Source organism: Cryptotermes secundus, unplaced genomic scaffold (assembly GCF_002891405.2).
Source record: "Cryptotermes secundus unplaced genomic scaffold, Csec_1.0 scaffold160, whole genome shotgun sequence".
Lineage (NCBI taxonomy): Eukaryota > Metazoa > Arthropoda > Insecta > Blattodea > Kalotermitidae > Cryptotermes > Cryptotermes secundus.
This window is the reverse complement of record NW_019745080.1, coordinates 4,002,236-4,029,966: the sequence shown is the minus strand read 5'-3', so window position 1 is coordinate 4,029,966 and position 27,731 is coordinate 4,002,236. Positions and strand designations below refer to the sequence as shown.

General features: G+C 45.1%; 1 protein-coding gene across 1 annotated transcript in view; it reads right to left on the bottom strand.

The window, feature by feature from the left end:
• The window catches only part of LOC111874867 (fat-like cadherin-related tumor suppressor homolog), a gene marked incomplete at its 3' end in the record, with an annotated part of 232,468 nt that overhangs the window by 144,967 nt on the left and 59,770 nt on the right, over positions 1-27,731 (bottom strand). Inside the window, exon 2 of the mRNA XM_023870717.2 lies at positions 2,308-5,978. Coding sequence (XP_023726485.2) covers positions 2,308-5,978 — 3,671 coding nt within the window. The remainder of the gene's footprint in view (positions 1-2,307; positions 5,979-27,731) is intronic.

Below are 27,731 nucleotides of genomic sequence, written 5' to 3'. Positions count from 1 at the left end.
CTTATCTTGATAAAATCTTCTGGTACTATCAGCCGTGTCAGTTGACTGAAAATTACCGACGTTTCAAGGACCAATGTCTGGCGCCATCATCAAGTTCTGATGTTCCTGTAATGTCGGTGATTTTTAACCAGTTGACACGGCGGACAGTCCCAGAAGCTTCAGATCTTACATGTTATCATGTTATCTTGTTATCTTATATGCATCACAGACTAATGAATGTGGTACATGCTCTCTTCTGCTTGAGTACTTACACCTAATTATTCGCATTGAACATTCGTAAATAGAAATTACATTTAGATAGTCGTCTATCTTTATAATACCGTCCTTCTTTTTCCTTTCTGTGGGAGAAATGAGAAATACGTATAGAATATTTGGTCGGAAATCGTTAAGACAACAGATCAGTTTGAATACTTAGGCATGCAACCGAAAATTATATTAAGTTGTATCGTACAGAAACAGGAGAAAACAGAACTAAAGCATACACAACAAAAGAAGACGACATAAAAAACTGAAACAGCCGCTAAAAAGATAGGATAGAAATCCCATGAAAGAAATTAACAACAGAAAGAACGATGTGCCTAAGGGCACAGAAGACAAAGTGTACAGTAGGGTGGTCTCCCCAGTAACATGTTGCCTGTTGATGGCAACGGAATACTTAAGATCTGAGAAAGGTTAATGGTGTTCATTGGCGGCTTCTGGCTCAGGAAGGGGGCTATTGGCAGGCTACTGTGAATATGGGATAAACCTATAAGGTGAAAAATCTTTTGAGTGAGTAACTATCAGCTTCTCAAGAATGACTCTACACCATGCAGTTAGATTTTATGAAGAGTGACGTGTAGATGTAAATACATCGCTGTGTCTCCATGCCATGGAGATATAGCTGTTGGCTTCTTGAGGTTGAAACTTGGTGGAAGTGAGTGGTCAGCTTTTTCACTGTCGAGGAAAAGCCTCTGTTACCCGTGGGATATGAGACCTTGGATCTGATGGCAAAGGGCATAAAATCTGTCTCGCTTTGGGAACTGAATCCTAATTGTCAGTTTAATAATCGATCCGTTTCGTCTTCTACATTGCAGGCCAGCTTACATTAAAATTGAGACAGCACTGTGCCTCTTCCCAGAACTCTCCCATGACGTATCGCTTATCTAACTCTTAAAAGAAGTTCTTCCGCTTCCGCCGCAAAATTTTTCAAAAGCAGTTTCTCATATCAATGTTGCATTTATATACCGGTGCTGATAAACAGCGTCGCGACGTCCAGCGAGCGCCGGAATCATTACCGGGAAGTAATGATAAGTAACCTAGACGCGCCGTTTCGCCCTCATCCTACACAGATCTCTGTTCACGTTCCACACGCCAGGGGCGATAAATGACGCTTCAGAGGATCGCCCATCGTTTAATACCATCCAACTGGCTGCGTGACGAAAGCAAATGTATCGGTTAGGTGGAAAAGGGAACATGTCCATATTTATTGTTGAACAAGTTCACTTCTGCAACTGACGGATTCCAATATAGTATTAGCTGAGTTTGTATATTCACTCAAAAAAGGGTCCTAAATTACAGGGCATGTGTTATGCCGAAGGCTTGTGTGGCAAATATACTGTAACATGTATACACGTAGATAGGCAACGGCTCGGTAAACACATTTCCACGGTAACAAAGTTAACTATACAACTCCAGTTACTAGGGTTTCGATACGCTCAGTGTAACTTTAACTGATTAAAAGCCGACATCCACGACAATGGACCACTCGCGGAGAACCCGATAACTATACTGTTGAAGGAGGTGATCTCCATTCGGTTCGACCAGAACCTACCTCAGGGAGAGAACTGAACAACAGAAGACAGAAGATAAACAGAAGTCAGAAGAAAAGTATTTATTTTATGTGTAGTTACAGTAACCTTTAGAGTGTTAGCATTGCTCGTAGTTACGAAATGTTCTAATTATAATAAGATTGTGTTACAACTAAATGTAGATCCGCATGGTGAATGGCCAATAAATCGATTCATCAATCCAGAGAACCCATTAATTACTTGTCTAGTTATCAGCATACATGACAATATAATATATGGCAAAAACATTTCGAAATCATTCATCCGTTATGGGTTTCAGGCTAAAATATTTCTCTTCTCATCTACTGTGCTTCCTACAGGCACCGCCCATCTATATAAATCAATAATTCTGCAAAGAAGAGATCTGCCGTTGTCGTATTTTCGTTTGATGTTACTGTAATGAAACAATGCGCCTAGTTTCGGGACAATACATGCGGTCCCGGAATATTAAAATCAGACTTATTCTTATGATGGGTCCTACCTTCATTGTCGATGGAGAAGAGTCCAATTCCGTCCCCGCCCCGAATTGAGTACGACACCCTGGAGTCATCACCTCGCGGGTCAGCGTCAGTAGCTCGGACGGTGGTCACCACCGTTCCCACAGGCTGGTTTTCGTGAACAGTAGCCGACACTACAAAATCGTCAAACAACGGCGGGTGCAGGTTCTCATTTACGTCCACGACCTCGACTATGATGTTGGTCTCCGAGAACAGAGACGGGCTACCGCGATCACGGGCGCGAACCGTCAAGCTATGGACTTGCCGCTCTTCAAAATCCAAGGCCTCCATTGTGCGGATTGTTCCCGATAACCGATCAACAATAAAGATTCCTTCTCCTCCGTCTATACCTCCTACAAGCGAATAACGGACTTCACCGCCTTGACCAACATCTGGGTCAGTTGCACTTGCAATAGCAACAACACTCCCTACAGGGATATCTTCACGCACTTTCACAGTGTATGACGGTAGGGCGAATGAAGGAGCATTGTCGTTTTCGTCGTCAATAGTAACACGAACAAGTGCATCAGAATAAAGGGCTGGTTTGTCGCCGTATTTCGCACCGCCGTCTGTGGCGCGAATCTTCAATTCGTAAACTTCTTGTCTTTCACGATCCAAGCCTGAAGTCACGGTAAGAACACCAGTCACTGGATCCACAGAGAAGTCCTCTGTATCTGTGACCATGGAATACGTTACTCTAGCGTTCTCTCCGAGATCAGCATCCGTCGCGTTTGCTCTAAAAATTTCTGTGCCATTTCGGGCATTTTCAGTCACTCGAAAACTTGCAACGGCTTTCTCAAATTTTGGCGCATTATCATTCACATCTTGAACAGTGATGGGAAGGAACCTGGAGGATGATTTCTGAGGCTGGCCTAAATCATACACGCTGATGTTAAGCAGGTATTCACTCTCGCGTTCTCTATCAAGGAAACCTATGATTTTCAATTCGCCTGTATCAGGATCTACACGAAATGCTGAGTCATGGTCGCCGTCAGCAATCCCATACACTAACTTCCCGTTGTATCCAAGATCCCGGTCTCGTGCCCGTATCTTTGCAAGAGACGTACCCAGTGGAACAGATTCATTCACCCGTATTTCTACTGGGAAGTCAATAAACTCTGGAGTATGCACGTTTTCGCCATATCGGCTCGGCATCATGGCGAACTCTTCTGGCTGTGCAGAGCGTCCAAGCATGTTGTTGTTCTTCTCTGCGGCGGCTAGAACCTCCGTCAACCTGCGTGCGACTCCCGTGTCTCTACAATGGAAACTTCCTATTCCATCAGCCAATACCCGTTCTGGTGATCCTAAGTTCTTCTTCCCATTCACCAGCCTGATCTTAACACGAACAACGTCCGAGAAATGAGTTCCATCCGTGGCTGTCACATTCACGTCACGATCTGACACTTTCACGTCCGCCAAATCACACGTCACACTCAGCACACCAGACGTCGCGTCGAGAGCAAAGCAGCCGTCCTCGTTGCCAGAAATCAGTCGGTAGCTGATGATGCTACCAGCGTCGAAATCAATTGCGGACAGTGTGATTACTTCTGTGCCTATTGAAACATATCGCTGCACGCTCCCAGTACAGTCCACTTTCTCGAACTGTGGTCGATTATCGTTCACGTCTCGTACTCTGATTCTGAGCTGTATTTCCGTCTGGCGGCGATAGGGAAGTCCCCAGTCAGAGGCACGTATCCTCAGGATGTACTCACGTCTCAAGGACTCGTAATCCAGAACAGTAGTTGTTCGTATAATACCAGAAAAGTGGTCAATCTCGAAAGGCACGGGATTTAGGTTCACAATACTGTACGATATATAGGCATTCTCACCCGAGTCTTTGTCCCTAGCCGTCACCTTGGCGACAGATGTACCGGCAGGCTCATTCTCATCCACCCACACGACATCCTCTGGAGGATCAAACAACGGGTCGTTGTCGTTAGTATCCATCACGTTTATTTTCACCTTGGCAGACGATTGTTTCCTTGTTCCAGCGTTCCCTTGATCTATTGCTGACACGGTTAGCGTGTAAAATGCCTTATGCTCCGCGTCCAAAATCTCAGATGTATACAACATGCCGGTATCTGGGTTTATGTGGAACTCACCGCCCTCATTCCCACCTACAATTTCGAGGAATACTTGAGCGTTCTTCCCTTCGTCCGCATCTGTCACTTTCAGGCGGATGACCGGAGTGTTGACAGGAGCTGTTTCCGGTACTTCAACTTCGTATATTTCCCGGTCGAACACAGGTGCATTATCGTTAAGATCTGCAAGATGAACAGGTACAGACTTATACGTTTGTCGAAATGGAACCCCTTTGTCGGTAGCCCTGAGAGTTAAGTTATAGCCTTGTGGAGCACTTTCTCGGTCAAGCAGATGTAAGACTTCTATATTATATTCGCCGCTCTTTCCACCAGTTTCTTCAGCTGAACGAATTCTGAAATGGCCATCTGGATCACCGTCAACGATCTCTAAGCTCTGTATCTCTCCATGAACGCCTTTGTCCCTATCAATTACACGAACTATTGCATATATATCGGCATTGGAGTGTTCCACAATGTCGGGTAAATGGTGAACGTATATCTCGGGAGAATTCAAGTTCACTTGCTGGACCCTTATCGTGATCCTTGCTGTGCTCGCTTTGCCAACTGCTCCCGATCTGAACAAAGCTCCCCGATCCTGTCCGATAACTGTCAGTTCATGCAGAGACCTTTCAGCGTATCGCAATGGTCTAGTAAGCGAAACAACCCCTGTCATTGGGTGCACGGCGAACTGCTCCGGGCTATCGAGGAAACTATAATAAATCTCACCATTCCTCCCCAGATCAGCGTCCTCGGCCGACACCCGCAGTATACTTCTGTGTAACGGAGTGTCTTCTGGGACTGTCGCCTCATACTCAGTGGGATAGAACAGGGGATTGAGATCATTGGTGTCCAGAACTTTGACCACAACTGTTGTGTCCGCTTCCATTACACTCATCTTGTTCTTCCCTTCTCGCTTTGTCCCAGTCGCCCGCACTTCTAGCACGTATTTATCTTTTCTTTCACGGTTTAGAACATCCACATTGCCCGTCCGAGTGCGCAGAAGCAAGAAGCAGAAATCACCAACTAATCGTTCCTCCGCCTTAAAAAACTTGTCTCTGTCACCACCAATGATCTTGTAGCGTATATCAAAATCTGGATCAGTGTCCACTGTCACGATCCCCATTCTGTCTTCCGGAGTGACGTACGTTTTCCCCACGGAGTTCTCCGCAATACTAACGTTGTACACTGACCGCGTGAATTTGAACTCTGGAGAAGGAAGGGCAGTGGTTGCTGGAGCGTCGTTACGGGGGTACGGTTTTGACGTGCTGGGGGGTGTTACCGATGCGGTGGACGAGAAACTGACAGGGATGGCGATGCTGAAAGAATCACTGGCACTGCTGATTACGCTGATGGTTGTGTTTATGGAAGTTGATGGAGAATCTGTTGTGTTTTCTCCGGCTTGTGACACTCCTAGAAGCAGTGTCAGGGTTGCCAACAACCAGAAGCTAGGATGGGGCCACCGCAACTCCATCCTGCCACGTGGACACTCGGCAGTGTGGAGGCGTGTCTCAGTTGTTTGTTTCAGCTCATGTTGGTGAGGAACACGGCACGGATATCCACGTAAGCGACAGATTCTGCAAAAGAAGGAAGAAAAACATTAGCGAGTGTGGCTCAGAAGGGCTCACTGCATGTTCCTTGTTTGATCAGCTAACAATTTCAGCTCACATCGCATCAGAAACAGCACATACTTCCAGCCAAGTGATAGCTTGTTTCACGCTGCCTGACTTGCAACTGAAAAAGAATAAATATTCTCACCATAAAAAGTCTATATATGTTAAGGGTCATAAGCGAATGTGACAATTTCGACTTAAATTTATATTTATACACCGAATAACTTTTGTTACCGACATTGTTTCTAAAGGATAATCTCCATTATCTCCTGAATTTATGATTTCGTGGCTTTGTTTCTCAAGTCTTAACACCACAAATAGACTATCGTGGCTTGATTCTTTATTCTTACTTTTTCACCCAATTTCGAATACAAAACCCCTAGTAACATACACTACCCAATCCCACCTTAATCCCTTTATTGTGCAATCACAAGTGTATACACCGTCATATTAATTAATAAGATAATACAATCTTCAAACATAGACTCTGTCACGTCCTTCTCCAGGGTCCCTTTTAAGCTCGCCTAAGTATCGAGAGACAACGAAGTTTGCAAAGGACTTCGTAATACACTAGAAAGGTTCTTCAATACCAATTATTTTTATCTATTTTAAAATTTATTATCAATTTGTGTTAACACAATCGCCATTCAAGATGGTAGCAGCGAAAGCGAGGAACATTGAAAGTTTGTATACTCTGTAATTGCTATTTCATTTAAAAAGAACAGCAGGCATGGACATACTTTTGAAGTGTGTTGTTTCCGGTTTTGTATAACCCAGTGACCTTAATATGCATTTACTCCGGATACACGAGTTCTTTCTTACGAAGCTACCGGTACTACAGACTTAACTTTCAAACCCGAAAAAGTCCCATTATATTCCGTTATACCGGGTGTCCCAGAGGTCTAGAACAACAGGTAAACTTCAAGGGCGAACTTTCAATGAATGCAGTGACATCAAACGGACGCAGTTATGTAAGAGGGAACCAACCATCACATTTTTAACTTTTGAACGTGTTTTATCGATCATAATAGTCAGCTGCTATGACTCTAAAAAATATGTTACATACTGTAGAACCCAGTTGCTAACGCTATGATAAGGATGCAGTATAATTTAATGTTTTTCTAAAAAGTGGTTGTAGCTGAAAAAGTGTGTTTCCGATTGTCTCCTTCTTGCATAAACCCATCCAAATAAACCGGGCCCTTTTCAGAGGCTGGCAAACCCATCTGAGCGTTGGCGTCAGTGTACTATCTAACGGTCATGTGGAGTATCCAGTATTACCTCTATCAAAAGTTGTATATTCTACTGACCCCTATATTATATTACGTATCGATCAATTTCAAGACTACCAATTTTTGAATAATTAAAAGACTCAACGTAAACTTCCCCTTATACCAAACCAATATGAACCAACGTTACATTCAACCGGGAAATTTAATGTAGGCACCAAAGCCAAATTATGAGCCGGGATAGTGTAGTCGGTATAGCGACTGGCTACGGGCTGGAAGACTGAGGGGTCGGTGTTCGAGTCCCGGTAGCGTCAAGAATTTTCTCTTCTCCACGTCGTCCAGGCCGGCTTTGGGGTCCACCAAACGTCATATCCATTGGGTGCCGGGTGTTCTTTCCCCGGGGGAAAAGCGGCAGGGGCGTAAAGCTGACCATTCACCTCCAGCTAATACAGAGGTCAAGAAAATGTTGAAAGCAGTCTTCTGGGATTTGGCACCGTGTATAAGTGGTGTTAACCGACGTTTCGGAGGAACGTATCGCCTCCATCTTTAGGGTAGAAGAAAAAGTATAAGAAATCTGCAAGCGACAAGACCGTGAGAACGGTAAATGTTGATCTATACACTCCCCTATATGCCTTCATGGCGCAGTACTGAATTAGTTAAGCACAGGGACGTCACCTTCACTAATGCCAAATTTAACCGAAATGCGTTCAGTGCCATGGGAGTTGAAATATGCAGGTGGGCTTATAATCTCCCATAATACGTATACTGTGTGCAAAGAAACATGTAAGAAACCTAACACACGTAAGCTGCAAATTATTGCATTTTTGCATAGTAACTTCGAGCGGTCATGGATTCAAACCTCGGCCCGGAGAATGACTATCCTGACTGAGGTATTCCATGACTTTCTTCAGTCCCTCCAAGCAAAACTCGCGAAAAGAGTACCTCAAACTGCGCCGCTATTGCTTCCCTCCATATCATCTCCAATTAATTATTCAGTAACCATCGAACCATTCGACGTAATATTATCTCAGCTACGAACATAGTCAGTAAACACGGCAAAAATTAATCTCCATGCCCTGTCATAACAAACATTAACCGCGTAATGCAGATTTCATTACTCGTCTCTAGTGACAAATGAAACTGTGTCGTGGCTTTATGTAATATTCACCTTGTCGCTCCTGCAGGAAAGGCGGTTCTGGGAATCGCAAAACCGCTGTCCATCCTGTCTACTGCAGCAGACAGTGGGCGACGCAGACAAGTCAATCCGCCAGTACCACCCCACACAGGTCCTTCCTCCACTCTCCACATCAAAGCAGACACTGGTATCAGTGCGATGTGGTAAATGTTTGCCTCGACCTCTCGGTTTTATCAGGATTCTGCATATCGACAGGGGAGAACTGGCTTTTTCACCTGTAAAGCCACAGCGCTGCTTTCTGGGCGACACACACAACTAACTCCAGGGAGCAGTGTCACTTCTTGCGAAACCAACAGTCGCTCAGACAGTCACTAAATGCACCTCCACCACCAACACCACCCTCCCCCCTGGAATAAATCCGTGTTCGTGAAAGCCGGCTACTGGATTCTGCCCCCCGCACCGCACCGCTACATAGCATCGAACAGTCAAAAGATGACGAACAAAAGGATTTTGTACAGCAAGGCCAAGTCTGGGAACTAGCTTGAAGGAAGTGTGAAAAACCATGAAAACCCTCAGCCAGGATTTCCGGTGTCTCGGCAGAGATACGAACCGAACACCTCGCAAATACTAATCTAGATTTGATTTGGTTCATCGTGGTCCGTCACACTGGTAATAGTATAAAAGATTATTACCACCGTCCAGTGTGACTGATAAATGTTGTCTTTTTTTTTTTTTAATATTTCATCCTTCACATGATTCGGTAGAAGCGTCCATATCCATAAGGTCATTATCAATACATACGAAAACTACTATTAAAGAGAAATATAAAGGACACGAACCAAACTGGTTCTAGATTTTAACAAAAATGTTTTAAACAATGCTTTGTAAATATAGACTAATTATAATAATTTATAAATGTTTTTAACAAATTCATGCACATCGCAGTAATTGTTAGAGTATAATATTTTATATTTATAACACTGTAATAGTAGTTTATTTATGTACTGATAATGTTCTTCTAAAGATGGTCGCTCCGACCGAAACATGTAAAGGATAAAAGATTAAAAAACACAATATTTATCCATCACACTGGACAGCGTTAATAATCTTTACCTTGAATGAATGAATGAATACACTCATGTTTTCCCTTAGTCTAGATCGCTAATGCTAAATAAAAAAACTCGGTATTCCATATCTCAAAACTGGTTTCTTTAAGATCCATTTAATATTATCCTCCCATCCACGCCTGGCTCCCAAAAGTGAAGACTGGCACAACGCTACTGTGTGTATCTCTTGCGGCATAGCTCATTCACGGTTCTGTATTAAATGAACACACATATTTATTGCAAATGACAATAAATGTGTGACAGAAAAATGTTATGCTTGCTACATGTCCAGCCTTACTTGATTTGATCGCCCTAACAAATGACGTTTAGTTCAATTTCATAACGCAGTTTAGTCCAATGAAATCTCTGCTTGCTACCTGTTACATGCTCGTTTCTAATTTGAGCTTACTCTTCGACCCTGAAGATGGAGGTGGCATGTTTCTCCGAAACGATGGTTTACTCTGATTGTGCAGAATTATATCTTAGAAGACTGAACTATTCATAGCCACTGCTGTCAACACCTAAAATTAAAGTCAATTATGGCCTTCATTTACGAGAATTTTCTCCAGCCTCGTGTTACTTCATGTCTTTTATGTATAAACATCCTCACCGTCAGTTTGCTGCTAGATCTGTAATATCTTACACGGCTGTGGCTTCAAGGCATTAATTGAAGCTAGAGAATTTTATTTATAAACCACATACTTCAAGTACATACTGTCACTCTCGACGGGGCTTTGCATTAAATATTGGATTTATTGCCCACTTCAGCACACAACTCGTAATTACATATAATTACAGCGCCATCGCTAATTTCTTCACTTTACAAGTCTTTTCCAGCCCGCAGTGTCATTATTAATAGTCGTGTGGTAACGGCTTCTAACTATGGCTATTCCTCTGCTTCCGGGCTCAAGTCCTCTCGTAACGGCGGCTCCATTCCAACTCAACACTCTTGCAACTCCAACTAAGTCTTCACTAAGTCTTCTCGTTGCAGACTAACCAAGCTCTAACTTTGTCCTTATAACATCTTGGCACAAGCCACGTAGAAAACACCGTTCCTCAGTTGCACGCCTATCCGTTGAAGTTGGAAACTGTCTATCAAGCCGTCCCCTAGCAGTGGCCGTATTAATAATCTGCTGCCTGGCAACAGACGTAGTTCCGTTGTTTGTTGCCAGGCAGATGTTTAGAAACAAATGTTATTTCAGAGCCGTTCGCTAACAACGGCTGTTTCTCTGCGACCACAGTTCTTGCTTCGAGCAAATGTGCCAATTGTTATCAAGTATTCAGAGCCAGTACGCCTCTGACAACAGTCGACAACTGGGAATAGGGTGGAGCGAGTGCCGTGCTATCACGTATTATTTAAACTCTCAATAGGCGCCAATATTATCTCTCTCAGACGATGGTTATCAAAGACTTGGTGCAACGTGAATGCCACATGTGGCTTATCGGAACAACTACACTTCGCGTGCTTTCAGTTTTCGTTACCTCCAGTCATTTGCGGCAACGGTCTGGCCTTCTGTGCACAAGGCATCGGGTTTGACACCAGCCACATCCAGTAAGTATCTTTCCTCGTGGCTTCAACCAACCTCATCATATCCAACAAACTCAAAATTCTGTGAATGTGAGGCACCAATATATTCCTGTTATTTATTAGCCGTCCCTGATGCAGTTTGCTTTCCTGTTACTATAACGAAGTTTTGGGAGGGTTGGTCTGTTTTTAACTGGCGGGGTGGGGTGGAAATAATTTCTCGTTGTTAGGGCGGCACTTACGGTTCAACGGAGAAAATGATTCACATGACTGGCGAGTCTCACTTGGGTACACGTTGCGAGTAATCGTGGTTAACAGATTTGAATTGCTTTATTTGAAATTCGACCGCGTTTGTGGTCTAGTGGTCAGCGTTCCTGCCTACAGATCCAGAGGTCCCGGGTTCAATTCCAGACGTTACCAGATTTTCTGAGAAGTAGTGGGTCTGGAACGTGGTCCACACAGCCTCGTGAGGATAATTGAGGAGCTATTTCAAGTAAATAGCGGATAGAGGCTATGGTCTGGAAAACCGACATTAATGACCGTGGGGATCAATTGCACTGACCACACGACACCCTCTATCCGCAAAACGTTGGCACTAAATTCGCTGACAAGTGGCGGTCGCTCGGTTGGTATAGTTCGCTTGCGGACTACAGCCTACAGAGTTTCTTTTTCACGCTCCGGCCCTGGTTATTACGCCTTATCTACAGGTATCCGTACGTGGTATCTTTAAAAGATCGTTTCACATCCAGAATTTTGTTACGGATTTGGAGCAAAAGGTAAAGTTATCCCTGTAACAGGCCCTGGAAGCCCATAGGGTTGTGAGACGTCGGGACTCTCTAGATAATCGGCTCACAGATGGAGGTAAGACTGTCAGTCTTACACGCCGGCCAAGAAAAATCCTGGTACTCATTTGTGTTAGAGGATGAGTCGACCCCAGGGCCATAGTGCGGCTGGAAGGATTAGGTAAATTGAAAAGAAATATCCACCTCATCGGGATTCGATCTCGCGACATTCCGGCTTGTAGCATAGTGTCTCAACCAACTACGCTACCGCGTGAGTTTAATATAAATTTCACCAATCATTTTAGCCTACTAAATAGAGCGCCTACGTACATATTTTTCAAGAACTTCCTTCAAAGACAATATCAACGTGAGATAACGAAACGAAGTTAAACTGAACCTGGGTTCCAAAGTTCGGTCATCTGTACGGGTCTCGCATCTCCGTGCCCACGGACCACCGAAAGAACGACGCTAAGCCTTACTAAAGTTAACTCAAGAAGAAGCGGAACTAATCGACCAGAGAGATGATCCAGGAAAAGAGAAACGCTAAGTTTTTTAGTCATGGACATAGAAATCGATAGAAACCGTCTTTAAGACAAAAACATATTCCTTCACTTCTGCTACGTCACGAGAACCCACTGTTTCTCAATGTCTGTGTAAAAGAATCACATCACATGCCTGAACACGCAATGCAGCTGCCTCTTCCGACCTCTAAATGGATCATTAAACATTGTAAAGTCCCATATAATTGCTGGTAAAACTTTTCCAATATAATATACAATGTTTTCTCGTCAGTATATAGTTCTCTCTGATTGGTAGAGCGGGGGCCCACTCGGTACGGCGGCCGCTACTGAGCTCTGATGCGCGAGAGGGAGGGTATAACAGAGGTGTCTGGTAGTGGTGGTGGTGGTGGCGTGCGTAGGGGAAGACCTTCGTCTGTGCTGCTAAACATGGATCCTTCCAGTGGCCGGTGCAGCAGCAAAGCTACTGCGCATCTCAAGGTCCATAGCTCATGTCCCACCGAACCTGCAGTACCAGTCCCGTAACATGACGACAAATGAAAGCGAAGCAGTTTCTGGAATGACAACTGGCAAGGAAAACCGAAATATCCGAACATATCCAACCCCAGCACTATTTCGTCAATCATACATCCCAGATAAACTGACGTGGAATCGAACCTGGGCAGTCGTGGAGGAAATCCGGCAACTAACAACCTGAGCCAAGTCATGGCCCAGTCAGTCGGTAAAGATCTACCACAATATACGGATTCACGTCCCAGAATACACTTGTCTCTCTAAACACTGTTGTGAGGGATCTCAGAATTACCCTGCTTTTATGAAATCCGAAGGTTCAATATTTCGTTCAAAACAGATCGCCATTGTATGCTACTCTCGGCCTGATGAATGTAATTAAATAAAAGACGACATATTTCTTTAAGATCCATAATATCTTCCCATCTACGCTTACGTCTACCAAGCTGCTTCTTAGCTTCAGATTTTCAGAACAAAAATTTGTGTTCAGTTCTCATTTTACTCATGCGTGCTACATATTCCACACATCTCTCCCGCGGTTTCATAACCAAACAAACAACTGGACAAAATTAATTTACTCCATCATGTTCAAATCTTTCAACGTCTGGCACAAATATGTACCCCGGGACATGGAAACGTGCGGATTTAGAACATTAAGTTTACCTATGCAGTCGGTATAGCGACTGGGCACGGGATGGACGACCGACGGGTTTGAGTTAGAATCCCGGTTGGGTCAAGAATTGTCTCTTGTCCACATGTCCACACCGGCTCTGGGGCCCGCCCAGCCTCCTATCCAGTAGGGACCGGAGGTTCTTTCCCCGGTGGTAAAGAGACCAAGGGCGTGAAGCTGATCACTCACGTGCAACTAGTGCCGAGGTCAAGAAAACGTGGATCACTTCATCCACATTCACATACATCTTCATGGCGTAGTGCTGAATTAGTTAAGCACAGGGACAGCTTTACCTTTACGTTTTCCTGACAGCGTCTACAGTCTCACTGTCTAAAGAAGCTGCAACAATCTGGTTCGATACAAGAAGACAGAACTCGTGGACGATTTCACTGCAGTGCAGTAACCTGCTGCTGGCCCTCGCTAGAAAAGTTATCCTTGGTTTCCGGTAACGTCGGGACTTATGACTGAATGAATCTGTATTCATTTCAAAACTATTACTTATTTTGAAACGGGGCCTCATATTCGACGAGAGAAGGGGTCTGCCTACTGCTAACTATTCCGTATTCCGTATTGAGGGGGTGGGTTTCCCCATGCACTTAGACCGGTTACTGGTCCATTGTGCGTCCCCCTTTAATTTCTACTGTCTCCATACCCTACCGGTACTGGTGCTTACTATCAGCCCCTTCTGCCAGCGAGGTTCCAACCTCTTACTGGCAGTGGTATCTAACAGTTAGTCCCTTTCTGTCAGCGAGGTCGTCCCTAGGGGTTCCTAGTCCCTTTCTGCCAGCAAGGTTTCTACCCTCTACTTGGCAGTGGTATCTAATACTTTAGTCCCTTTCTGCCAGAGAGGTCACCCTCCTCTGGCAGTGGTACCTGATACTTCCCCCATCTACCGGAGGAATTGGAAACTAGTTGGGCGGGAAACTTGGCCTAATTTTGCTCAGAGGTCCCTAGAGACATGAGGTTCTTTTACGTGCCGTAAATCTACGGCACGGGACCCACGGCTTAAAGTCCCTCCCGGAAGACTTGTTCCCTGAATTTTTCCGCCCTTAAAAATTCCACGACCTCCGCCGGGTTTTTGAACCCGCGTACCTTGAGTCATGAGGTGGGAACGTTACCCCTAGACTACGGAGGCCGCTTCGACTTTAACTAACTGGGAGTCTCTCTTCCGTTAAGTCGTGGACAATTACACGGTTCAACATGTTTAAATACGATCGATCTATGTATCTATGGCTCTACAACCCTTTGTTGGACCTTGGCCGCTTTTTCAGTTTCTTGATTTTTTAGTAGTTAGGACTCTTTGGACGGGGGATCAGCCCGTCGCAAGGCCACCACCTACACACAGAACACAAACACAGAGTAAACGCACACAGATATCAATGCCTCATGTGGGATTCGAACCCACGATCTCAGTGCTTGTGCGCGCGAATACAGTTCATGCCTTAGACCGTGCGGACATTTGTGATCGGCAATTTAATTACGACAATAACGTCTCAATCGGAATACCAGGCACACACCTTGCTCAACACGACACAGTGCTCGCCTCCCCCGGGGCTTCCAATATCCATAAGCCGGCGGGTGAGCTGTTCAAGCATAACGGAGATAACTGCTCCATGATCTATAGACCAGGGAGTGTCCCGATAAGCCGCCCAATTCTGCCAATATTCACATTCGGACGTGGCCTCTGTCCACAGGAGGCAGAATAGACTCGTGTTTCATGATTTCATCTTTCTCGTACCTACATCTGAATGACTGCAAATTATACACACTCCAATATTAATTATGCATTAGTGGGTTATTCATAGGAAATTAGGGGCTGGAGAGGAAGCTGCCGTGGCCTACTTATAGGTACAAAAACACGAACAGCTTCACACTATTTTAAGTCTAAGCGCCATCCCGGATAAAAACCGGAAACGCAATTCATTAAACAAACTAAAGAATACGAATTGTGTACAGTGCTAATTGAAGCGCTCGAATGTGGACAAGGCTTTCGTTCGTGAAGGTACAACGTGAAGCTATGGCGAGGGCGTGGTGTAGGGAACTTCCAGCAAGTGCAGGCATGACGTCAGATTTTAGTCGCGAAGACGGCCTGAGAAACGTCGGACGTGTTGCTCCTACAGTACAGCGCGCCCGAGACCTCGTGCCCGGTACTTAAACATTAACTCGGCCGAAAAAGCTGCCGTACTGGTGTCGAGGCAGTTCGATACGGCCGGCCACAGAAGTGCAATCCAAAAACATCACCTTCGTGTTCTCCTCTACAGTTTTGCCTTTAAATTATTTTCGTAGGAACTGAATTTCTCACGGAGTGGGGGGGGGGCAGAATTTGAAGTTATATATTCTGGGGTATGATACCATGTAGTCTGCCAGAAGTTAACCGACGTTTCGGAAAACCATATTCCTTCCATCTTCAGGGTCAACGAGCAAAGCCAAGTAAGTAACTACACGGTGTCACATTCCAGAAGATAGCAATCTATATTATTTGTTTGTTACACCAATAGGTAAAAAAATTATTTACTTCTCTTTCATCTGTAAGCCGATTTTCTAGAGAATGTGGGAGCCTCGTCGTCTCACAACCCTGTGGGCCTTCACGGCCTGCTACAGGGATAGCTTTACCTTTACTTGCCTTAACTCCCTTTCATAACAGACATACGTAACTACTACTGGACAACCTCTCGACCATCGATGTTTTCAGAACAGAGAGTAGAAACAAGCAAGAATTTTCTCATTCGTTCACTACCAGTTTGCTTTGAATAATCTATCTTCCGTTTCTTTCGCTCCCTCTCTGAGGCAAACCCGGCCTACGCATTCTTCGCCATTTCTTGATCATGTTTTACTGTCTTCATTTATTAGAATCGCAGAATACTGAATACACTAGGAATCTGGTGCTTACCTCAATGGGTACCTGGGACAGTGTCTGCTACGTGCAACTGGGATAGCCATACTATCGAGAACAAAAACATTAGCTCTCGCATAGAGAAGTCAGTCACACGTGTAGCTGCGCGATATTACAAACCACAGTAACAAACGTGCGATGCTTTCAGGACGATCTGTAGTTACTCCGCCTCTTACCGACGTCCCAATTCACTCCACAACTCTTTTAGCTCCCGTCCCCTCTTGCGCTAAATCAGAGCCCACCTTAAAGCAGCAGTACTGTAGAGTGCCTACACAACGAAGTTCACTTCGGTCCAGATAATTGCCTTTTCTCGCAAGCCTCGTACAGCCAGCCACAGTACTAAATACTTGCTGCCCCTTTACTAACGCAGTTCGCTTCTAGCCAGAAGTAATTATGTATGTTACCACGATCATGTTACCGCGTGTCCAACCACGAATCACCTCCTCGAATTAATGTAGTGTTGAGACAGGTTAGAACGCATAATCACTGAAAAAAAGATACAACTAACTGTCTGTTTATCTAAGCTATCTATCTACCTACCTACCTACCTAGCTATCCATCCATTTGTCTATTTGTCTGTTTATCCATCTATTCAATTTATCCATCCAGTCATTTAATGCTGGTGTCAATTGCTCGGACTCGTTAACTATTCGATGCTAGAAATATTAATGAAGAAGGCATAGGAAAAGTTGTGGAAGGAGATTGTGGACTAACCTGACGTACTGCATATGCCCAGAGGGACTGAGGTAAAGTACGAAAACTGAAACCAGAATACTCAGTCCCGAGATCTCGCGGTAATGAAGCGGGACTACTGACCGCATGAGCGCGACCGTTGGGTCTACACATTTAGGCTCCCTGCACACGAGCGGCGCGGTGACGTACCGTTACCGGCGTGCGGTTGAGAAGTACCAGTATCCATATAAACCACTTCACACGGAGCTACGTCAACGGTGCGGTGACGTGCGGTGGGTCAGCGTCAAGTTTATGTGACGCAGGTACTGCTCAAACGCAGCTGCGGCATAATGACGTTGCGTAGCAGCAATACCTACAGATGAGTTGTGCACTTCACACGGACGTCACGGCACGGAAAGAATGGCTGACGGTTTTGATACGGAATTGCTTATAGAAGCTGTGAAAAAGTTTAAAGAAATTTGGGACACGAAATGTGAACTCTACCACGATAAAAAATGTGAAAAGAGCAGCGTGGATGAAGATTTGTGAAATATTTGAACCCAGTTTCGAGGAAAAATCCCCAAAAGAAAAAGGAGAAATTGGTAAGTACAGCGTAGATCTTTTGCTCATCCGAAAGTAATTAAAAAATTTTGTTTCATCATTACTAAGATCTACGTAGAGCGATGAAAATGCTCCTTTCAGCAGTCGGGAACTCAGCAATGGGTGCACCCAGAACCTTCGGTCTGCAGACTGCAAATACTTATACACTAAATATGAGAACACCCCTCTTTTCTTCCCATATGACACCTCCATGGCGCTCATACTACTACTGCTAACTTCCTATGACAGACCACCGCATTGTGCGTCACGTTCCTTAAACGCTTCGTGCACTTTTTTCGCATCCGTTGACGGTCCGGCAACAGAGCGTCACCGCGCCGCTCGTGTGCAGGGAGCTTAAAAGTACCTGCTGGCAGCAGGAACGGAAGTTGATGGATGGGAAGGTAGAGGGGGGTGGCCAGGCATTTCGTTAAGTAGGGGAAATGGTAAGTATTTTTATTATTGCTAGTGGGGTGGGACTAAGTCCCTTGTACTGCGGCCACTTCTGGCCTATTGTACCAGGCCCAGATGATAGGTGAGGGTGATTGTGGAGCAATTGGTGGAATGAAGATTGGCGGGGGAAACCGAAGTACTCGGAGAAAACCTGCCCTAGCGCCAATTTGTCCACCACAAATTCCACATGACCAGATCCGGGATCGAACCCGCGCCGCCGCGGTGGGAAGCCAGCGACTAAGCGCTTGAGCTATGGCGCGGCCCCACATGGTAAGTAAAGTAAAGTAAAGTAAAGTAAAGTAAAGTAAAGTAAAGGTATCCCTGTAACAGACCGTGAAGGCCCATAGGGTTGTGAGATGTTGATGGTCCCACATTATCTAGACAATCGGCTCATAGATGGCAGTACGGTTGTCAGCCTTACGCGCCGAACGCCCTTTTACCCCAATAATTTGCTGGTGCTCTTCTCTGTTAGAGGCTGAGTCGACCCAAGACCATAGGGCGGCTGGAAGGATTAGGTAAGGGGAAATGGTAAGAGTACAAACCAAACAAGGAGGAGTGCTACCTCCTGATGTAACCTCGTATACTCCGTTAAAAGACCGCCGAAATTTCGGAGGAACGTGACCTAATCTGAGGTAGTACCCCGTCACAAGCCTGAAGGGACTGGGTAGAGCCATAATAAACCTTAGGACAGGCAGTCTCTGAACCCGAGACATCCCGAATAAGAAACAAGCATACCGAGCACTGCAGCCATGGAGAGGGGTTGAAGGAAAGGGGGGAAAAAAAAGGAATGGAGAGAGGAAGGGCAAAGAAAATGCAAAGGATTAATGGTAGTAGGAGATAGGAACAAGGAAGAAGACGAAAAACGGGGGGAAGAGGAAGTTGTAACGGAAGGGGGAGGGAAGAAGGGAGGGGAGGGCCAGTTGGGGTAGCACTATGCGTGTAGGGCCAGGCTGACGGAGAGCAAAAGACGAAAAATGTGAACGAACAGAAAAACGTTATGACTACGCTGATGAAAGCAAGCCTGTGTAAATATAGACGGCGTACAGTTTGCATTTTATTTCAGTACCGAATTATAATTCACAGAAACAGGATACGAACATATGTTTCATGAAATACTTGCCTGAACTACCATAACTGTTACGCGAAGAACGACGATACATTCAACAATGGTTAAGGGGGCCACATCCGTACATAATGGTCTCCTGGTATCCTGTGGAATTTATGCCGCTAAATATAAATTCAGCCGGTCACGGTAGCCGAGCGGTCTAAGGCATGTACTGTCTTCACACGCTTGGAAACAGGGATCGTGGTTTCGAATCCCACTCAAGGTATGGATGTTTAGTTTGTGAGTGTGCGTTTTTCTGTGTTTGCGTACAGGCAGAGGCCTTGCGACGAGCTGATCAACCGCCCAAGGACTCGTACCGAATGTGTAAGATCTAGAGAACCCGAAATGAACGGAGAAGTTCATTGAGGTAGGCCTAGGCCCACTGGAGCTGTAGTGCCAAGGAAAAAAAATATATATATATAAATTCATATCTCCACTCCGTCGTTTCTACATAAGGTAACTGAACCTTCGGTGAATGTAAACTCGTCTACATGCTTAATTAATCAGATCATGAGGTCATGAAGATTTACGAGGAAGTGGAGGTAGAGCTCCACGTTTTAACCTCGACACTAGCCGGAAGTGAGTGTTCAGCTTCACGTCCTGGACGTTTTAGCCCCTGGGAGAGAGCCAACGGTACCGGTTACATAAGAAGACTTGGTGGGCCTCAGAGAAGGATTGGGCGCTGTGGAGTACATCTACCGTAGCCTGTAGTCCGCAAGCGAACTATACCGACTGAGCGACCGCTGCTTATCGGCGAAGATACTACCTACTTTTGCGGAAAGAGGTGTCGCGTGGTCAGCACAACGGATCCTCACAGCCGTTAATCTCGGTCTTCTACACCGGATCTGCTTGAAATACCTCCTAAATTATCCTCACGAAGTTGAGTGGACCCCATTCCAGACCCATTAGTCCTCAGAAAATCTGGAAGCACCGGGAATCGAACCCGGGGCCTCTGGATCTGTAGCCAGGAACTCTGACCGCGAATCAAATCCCGATTCGTTGGGCCCCAGGCCGCAGCTCGTCTCTATACCGACTGAGCTATCATGTTTCTACATAAGCAGTTGTGTTTTGTTTAATTTCCTATATCCTGGAAGGGGACTGCGAAAATTGCTGATGGATTTCATATTTACAGAGCCTCCTCTACCCCAAACACCTTTCCGGAAGAAACTGAGAAACTTGCTTCGGAGGTTCGAATTCATTTTTATCAGAGAGAAATTAGTTCCAACAATTCATAGACAATTCATTTTAAGACACGCATAAAGACATTTCTTGTGCACTGAGGAGTTCCGCCGGAATATTGGTTGCTATATGACAGTTTAGTCGACAAGGACGATGGCAGAGCGAAGAAGTGGCGCCGTAAAGAAGCTGGGTTGCAGACTGAGGGTATGGAGGCACAGGGTTAGGGAGTGAGGTGCGTTCTACGCGTTTCGAAGCAAACGGAAGGGAAGAAGTGAGCACTTGTCGCTTGGCAGAAGCAGAGCAAGACATGGCGGTCGATTTCACAACGAAGAAACGGCTGGGCACTTGACTGTAACTGCTAGACGGTACTCAGGAAGTAGTTACGAGTATAAACCTCTACTCTCTAGACCGGAGTTCACCAACCGTATGCCCGCGGGCACCTTGGTGCCCTCAGAAGTACGCTTAGATGCCTGAGAGTATTTAAAGTATTCATATTTTCTTAGTTGTTCGCCGAGGACTGCAAACAGCGAGTGGCAATTTTTATCTGTCAAGTAACAATAATTTCTAAATATTCCGCACTGGTCAGGTGTTAACGTTCACTGAAGGACTGTGGCGGAAGTAACAAACAGTATTTTCAACGTAAATGATTTTGTAAAGAGTGTAATCCGTTGTAAGTCAACCGATATATCGGAGGACCACTTCACCTGATCTGATTGCTACCCGCTTCATGCTGGGTTTTTGTTTGGCTTAAGTTTCGAACCTGAAGATGGAGGCAACATTTTCCTGCACTGCTGTGAGAGCCTAAAATCCTACAAATGATTTAGTATTCGTTAGGTACACTTTTGTAGGAAAGAGCGGCAAAAGGATGTTCTGTAAAGAAAGTAGATGTGGGAGCACTAGTAGAGAGGGAACCACGTCCTTCCGGTAGATTCATACGATGGTAAATGTAAAGTCCCTATGCATCATCAAGACGCATGGCAAAGTGCAGACGCTGCACTATGAATTCTTAACTTACGTTTTAGACGGAAATAGTCAGTTTCATGCCACGGCTGCTTTAACCTGGAAGAGAGAGTCCCGGGTTCAAACCCGGCGGAGGTCGTGGAATTTTTAAGGGCGGAAAAATTCAGGGACCAAGTCCTCCGCGAGGGACTTTAAGCCGTGTGTCCCGTGTCGTAGATTTATGGCACGTAAAAGAACCTCATGTCTTTAGGAGACCTCTGAGCTAAATTCCAGGCCCTTTCCCGCCCAAGTAGTCTCCAATGCCTCTGGTGGATGGGGGAAGCATCAAGGTACCGGGGGCCGACCTCGTCGGCTATACGGGGGCTGATGGCACGCACAGTTACCGGTAGGGTATGGCGACAGTAGAAATTAAAGGGGGCGCACAATGGACCAATAACTGGTCTAAGTGCATGGGGAAACCCACCCCCTCTCAATACGAATACGAATCCTACAGGTAGGAGCCTGGGTGGGTCCCAGAAGCGGCCTGGAAGCAGAAGAGATCCTGCCTTGAATCGAAACCCGATTCCCCGTTTGTTCAGTCAGCGCCTAGTCACTATAATGATCTATCCCAGCTCCTCGGTTCACATGACGTCCAGTGTGCCAAATGATGTATTCCAGTTTCTAGGTTCATATGTTGCCCACTGTACCGACTGAGCTATCCCGGATCCTCAGTTCATTCGACGCCCGCTACAAATTATAAGCTTTCAGCAACAGCTCCTACCGAATGAAAGCAGCCGATTTCCGCGCTATAAGGAAGACACTGCACAGGGACGGATACTGTTCCACAGAATGTGAGTTCAAATCTCTTAAGCTACGCGGTCATGTAGGCGAGCGGTCTAAGGCATCAACTGTCTTCGTCGGCTCAAACACTGGGGTCGTGAATTCGAATCCTACTCGAGGCATGTATGTTTGTGTTTACCTTTGTAGAGAGCGTCCTTGAGATGGGCCACCTACGACTGTCTATAACATTAAGAAATTGAATTGAAACGAAGCGCTCCACAGATTGCCTATGCTTCAGAGGGAGCAACGGGAAAATTGAATGAATGAATTAATTAATGTGTAAATATGATCGAACTACTTCGGCAATGTACACCCTCTCCTATGGCCAAGATATTAAGTCTGTACGGGTCACGTATTTCATTGCAATTCGAGAAATTTTCAATATAACCCGGCTTCCGCCACTAATAAATTAAAAACTGGGACATGGGCTGCTAATTGCCTTTTCTCTTAACGCACGCGTGCTTATGGACCGAAGACGTTCCTAGCACACAGTACTACTGTCTAGCAACTTATTACACGCAAATGTAGATTATGTAGCCAACATTCCTTCCTTAAGGGGAAGGGCGAACAGGTGTACATCAACAAGCTGCGTCGTGTAAGCAAAAGTGTGCAGGTCTCCCCCCACAACCCCTTCGATGTGCCGAAAGGGCCCATTTTCACAGCATACGAACTTGGTGTTATTCGAGGCCACTATAAGTCATATTTAATTTCGTAAAATCAGCTGGTCTAATATTGGTGGGTGCAAACATGCATGCCACTTGCATCCATGGCTACCGCTAATAATGATGTTTTTCTTGCTATTACTATTGCTTGCTGTGATTACTGGATTTCAGAAGGAATACGGGCAAGCAACATCATCATCATCGTCGCCAGGACTCCAATGTAGGCCTGCGAGTCGTAGGAGGCGATGAAAAGGGATCCCTGTGCCTGGGGGTATAACTGGGCTACCTTGTCACCGGGGGACATAAATACAGAGGATTGGTCCTCCAGGTTGGGGGGTTGAACGAAAGCCGACAACTTAGCTCTACAAAAAAAAATATTCCTTGGCACTACAGCCCCAGTGGGCCTAGGCCTACCTCCATGAACTTTTCCGTTCACTTAGGTTTTTCTAGATCTTGCACATTCGGTAGGACTCCTTGGACGGGTGATCAGCTCGTTGCACAGACACAGAAACACACAAACACAGAAAAACGCGCGCACACACACACACACACAAATTAAACATCAATGCCCTGAGTGGGATTCGAACCCACGATCCCGGTTTCCAAGCGAGCGAAGACAGTACATGCCTTAGACCGCTTGGCTACCGTGACCGGCACACAAAAAAATTACTGCTGCGAAATCCAAAGAAGTGAAAACCGGAAGGTGTAATTCCCAGGAATGGACAAATTTGGCAGAAACTTCTGCCGAAGGCTATGCCTCAAAACAAAGGCTGTTCTGCCAGTGATCATGATTTTTAGTTTAAAGTCATTACAACTAGTATGCGAGGCGCATCAAGAAGTGTGTCGGGCCATGTGCAGCCTGTGAGCCTCGAAACGCATACCACTAATCCATAACGCCTTTCATGAGCAGCAGGTTAGAAAAAATGCGACCTCAGAAATGGCTCGTAGGATTTGAGGTTCTGAGATTATCATGAGTTCTGTCCGCTGGGTCATAACGACGTGTAGTCCGTTGAAAGTCAATCGGTGTTTCGGACAACATATCGCATCCATTTTCATGGTGGAAGAATAAACCAAGCATGAAACCAATGTGACGCAGGTAGCGAGCAGTGCTTGGCTTGTTCTTCGACCCCGAAGACGGAAGCGACATGTTCCTCATAAATGTGGCAGCGTTATATCTCACAAGAAATGCCTCTACGTATCACTGTGTTCTACGAAGTGTTTTCCTCAGATTTCAACAGACGCATGCTAGATTATGTGGAACTTGGGGGGTTACAGAATTTCGTCTGAAACCATGCGTGATATTTCACTGCGATGTCGAAAGAACAGAGTGGTCTTTCATCACCAAAGTTGATACAGATAAACCGAATAAATACCAACACTGGTCTACTACTATCTAACAAATGATATAGAAATGCAAGGCACTTCAAATGCTATAGATCCCGATGTATCCACACGAATGTGAAGTCGATAAGGCACGAATTATCTGTGTAAACAAACACCTGTTACTCTTACCATTCCTTGGATTGAGGCAAATGTTTACAGGACAATTCTGGCAATTCAACATTTGCTACTTTGCCCAGGTCAGGGCTGGGCACTTATTTGAGTCCAGTGACTGGCTACGGCTACTTCGAAAGTGAGTACAGAGCGGAAGAGTTGGAGGAAGAGAAGTTCTCTGCTTACAAAAACTGTTAAAACCCGATCAATTCATCCAAAATATTCAACAAAAACACAAAATTAACGTGGTTATTAACAACAAATTCGGACATTATATAAAAAGCTCAGATTTCGGTTCCCAAAGTCTTCTTGAAGTTCTGACGTCGTCTCTGAGTCTATGATTGTCGGGAGAAAAAGTTCAAAGGATTCACATTCTTTGAGTAAAAGGTAAAGTTTACCCTGTGCTTAACTAATTATGCACTACGCCATGAAGGCGTAGGGGGGGAGTGGATGTACAGATCCACATTTTCTTGCTCTCGGCACTAGTTAGAGGTGAGTGGTTAGCTTCACGCCCCTAAGAGCCCCCGGTACCCATTAGATAGGATGTTGGGTGGGCCCCAGAGCAGGTCTGGACGATATGGAGAAGAGAAAATTCTGACCCTACCGGGACTCGAACCCCGACCCATCGATATTCTAGCCCGATGTGCTACCCCGACTCACATTATTTGTGTAAACTTCCTTTATTTTTCCTCCTGCTGCTGCTAGTATTTATTCGATTCTTGTTCTCGAAGACACGCAGCGAAACACACAACAGGGCAGAGGAGAACCCGGCAACTCAAATCCACATGCGCACCGAGATGACATACTCGCATCTTATCAACATAAGTAACGAAAAAGAAGACAACAGTTTCCTCGCCTGAGAATTTTAACACCTGATGACCACATTGGTCGAAACGTGTAATGATAAACTTTTAAAGTGAATAACATTTAATAAATTTTATAGAACACAGTGTTGCACGTGAGACTGTAAAAAACTAATCGACACACACAGTTTGGCCTCCAGTTCGGCCTGCACAGTTGAAGACTGAAAGGCAAAACTGACGTGTGTGGTGCGGCCGGCCGGCCAATCGTTTGGACTGCTGGCCTGTGGGAAACCCGTCAGTCCGTCAGTTCTGCCTGCAGGACCGTAGCACGTGACGTGTGAGACTCAACATTATAGGCTGGAAGACCGTGATTGTGGCATGAAGCCTGCCGCTTTATCTGCAAGTGTATGGGGAGGAAAGGGAGGGGGTAAACTGTCACAGCTTTGCCTGTAAGGTCGATCGGAAGGCCAAACTGTGTGTGTATGGGGGGCCTAAGTGTAACGTGAAACAGAATGTTACACTATTGTCACGTGTTTCACTGACTAAAGACGGGGTTTGGATTGGAGATTGGATTTATTAACCACCTACAGGTCGTAACTACAAATAATTATTACATTATTGTTGATTTACATAATTTACAATTCCTCCACACTAATCTTCTCAGTCTCTCTCCACTGGTCTTCACTATCCGTTTCCTGGCAACGGATTTATAACATAGTAACTATAAAAGTCTCACTAAATTACACACTCCCAATATCGATGTACTACAACACATGTAACGTCACAGACTATGTCTTCTAATTCTTCTTCTGGCCACACTGCTGTTCCCTTGGAACTTGGGAACTGAAGCCAAGTCAGTCCCGTATTCTCCCATATCCCCTCGGTAAGGACCACGCACAGAAAACAGAGCCCATCTATTGCAGAACGGTGCAGACCACACAGAAAACATGTCACGTGTCAAACTGCGAGTTACTTGGTTTGCTAGCAGCACTGGGCGTGGCGCGGACGACATAGAAAAAACAGCCTCATCTACTATTGTGTGTTGGACCGTGTTTACAGAGCTTTTGCCTGGCAACGCGTTGATCAAATCCGCTAAAATATTATGATCTCATAAGTATTTTATTTTTAGAATACTTTCCTTATTTTTAAGAAATAAAAGGAAGCTTATGAAATCACCTTGCTGTCTGTGTGTATATCCTTCCACAAATCATTCCTCACCAACTGCGCATACTTTTTATAGCAAAAATATCTCCTATTCCTATTTTTTATTAAGACAGAAAAAAGACAGTTGCTATCAGTACACCCCCTTTTTCCTTCAAGAGCCCTGTCACACCCAACTGTCGCTGGTTTACCGACCCCTCCCGCCAATCCTTCCCCAGCTGTGAGACTGCATTATCTTGGAACCCAGCATCGCTCGCGCTTTTCAAGATGGAGTGCATCTTCTTTGCTGTCATGTTGCTTTGACACGCGTCCACCACAGATTCCAACCCCACCCCCCTCGGCCACAGACAAACCCCCTACTCACAACTGAACTCCACACCAATCCAACCGACAGTGAATGTGGCACAGTTTTCTTTAACTCACTCACTCACGGAGCTGAGCCCTTCTTGAGAAGCCGGCAATTGTGTAGCCACTTAAGAATTTCCCAGCATTTTATGGCACCGGAAGGTTCATCACCGTGTCCACAAGAGCCATCCAGCGGTCCCTATCCTGAGCCAGATCAATCCAATCCATACCATCCCATCCAACCTCTCTTGAGAGTTTTCTTTAACTATCCAAAGGAAATTGCATTTTTCTCCCAATTTTTCTTGGGCTTCCTCGTCTTTCCAATCGGATCGACTACAACTTTTTCACCAATTCAAAATATCCGGATAACTTAACGTCGCCCAGAACTATGATCATGCGCACAAGAACAAACAGAGATATTCTTGTTTCCACGAACTAAGCTCTGTTTCCAGAAACATTTCGCTACAGAATATGAGTACAGAGAGGTTAACATAGAGGAGAAAAACGGTTCATGCGGGAAGAAATGGAGAAATGTAAACTAAGCAATGGAAGAAGATAATATTACTGAATGGTTAAAAATTTTCAAATGACGTTTCTTAGGTCTGAGAAAAAGACGTGTTTAGCTTCTCTCAAAATTGCAATTTTACCAACATAACTTTCTTAATAGAGAAATCTAAAAACGCGTTCACAACTAAAATATATAACAACACATTGTGGTACTCCTTGAAACTTTACTTGTTAGTATCTGAAAAGAGAGGCAAATCCCTTGCAGTACTAAAGCCCCTATTACCGGGATGGCTCTAGGGCCAGTTCTAACATACTGATACACTTGTGCTTCCCGGACAATTTATAATTTCGCCTTCGAAGAAAAGGGAGTGGCTCCACAGGCTCATAATCCTTAGCGTGAAAATAAACGTGTCCCAGAATGTAGTTAGGACCTCGTTCATAATTAGATGTCTCATTATGCAGCCCAGGGGCGATTCAAAGAAGAATGTGACTCATGTAATATGACACTGAAACTATCATAATTTCATGGATTAAGTTAACTGCCTGTTCCGGCCTCTAATACTGTCACGTCTCCTTCAACATTTTTCTTGGTCTT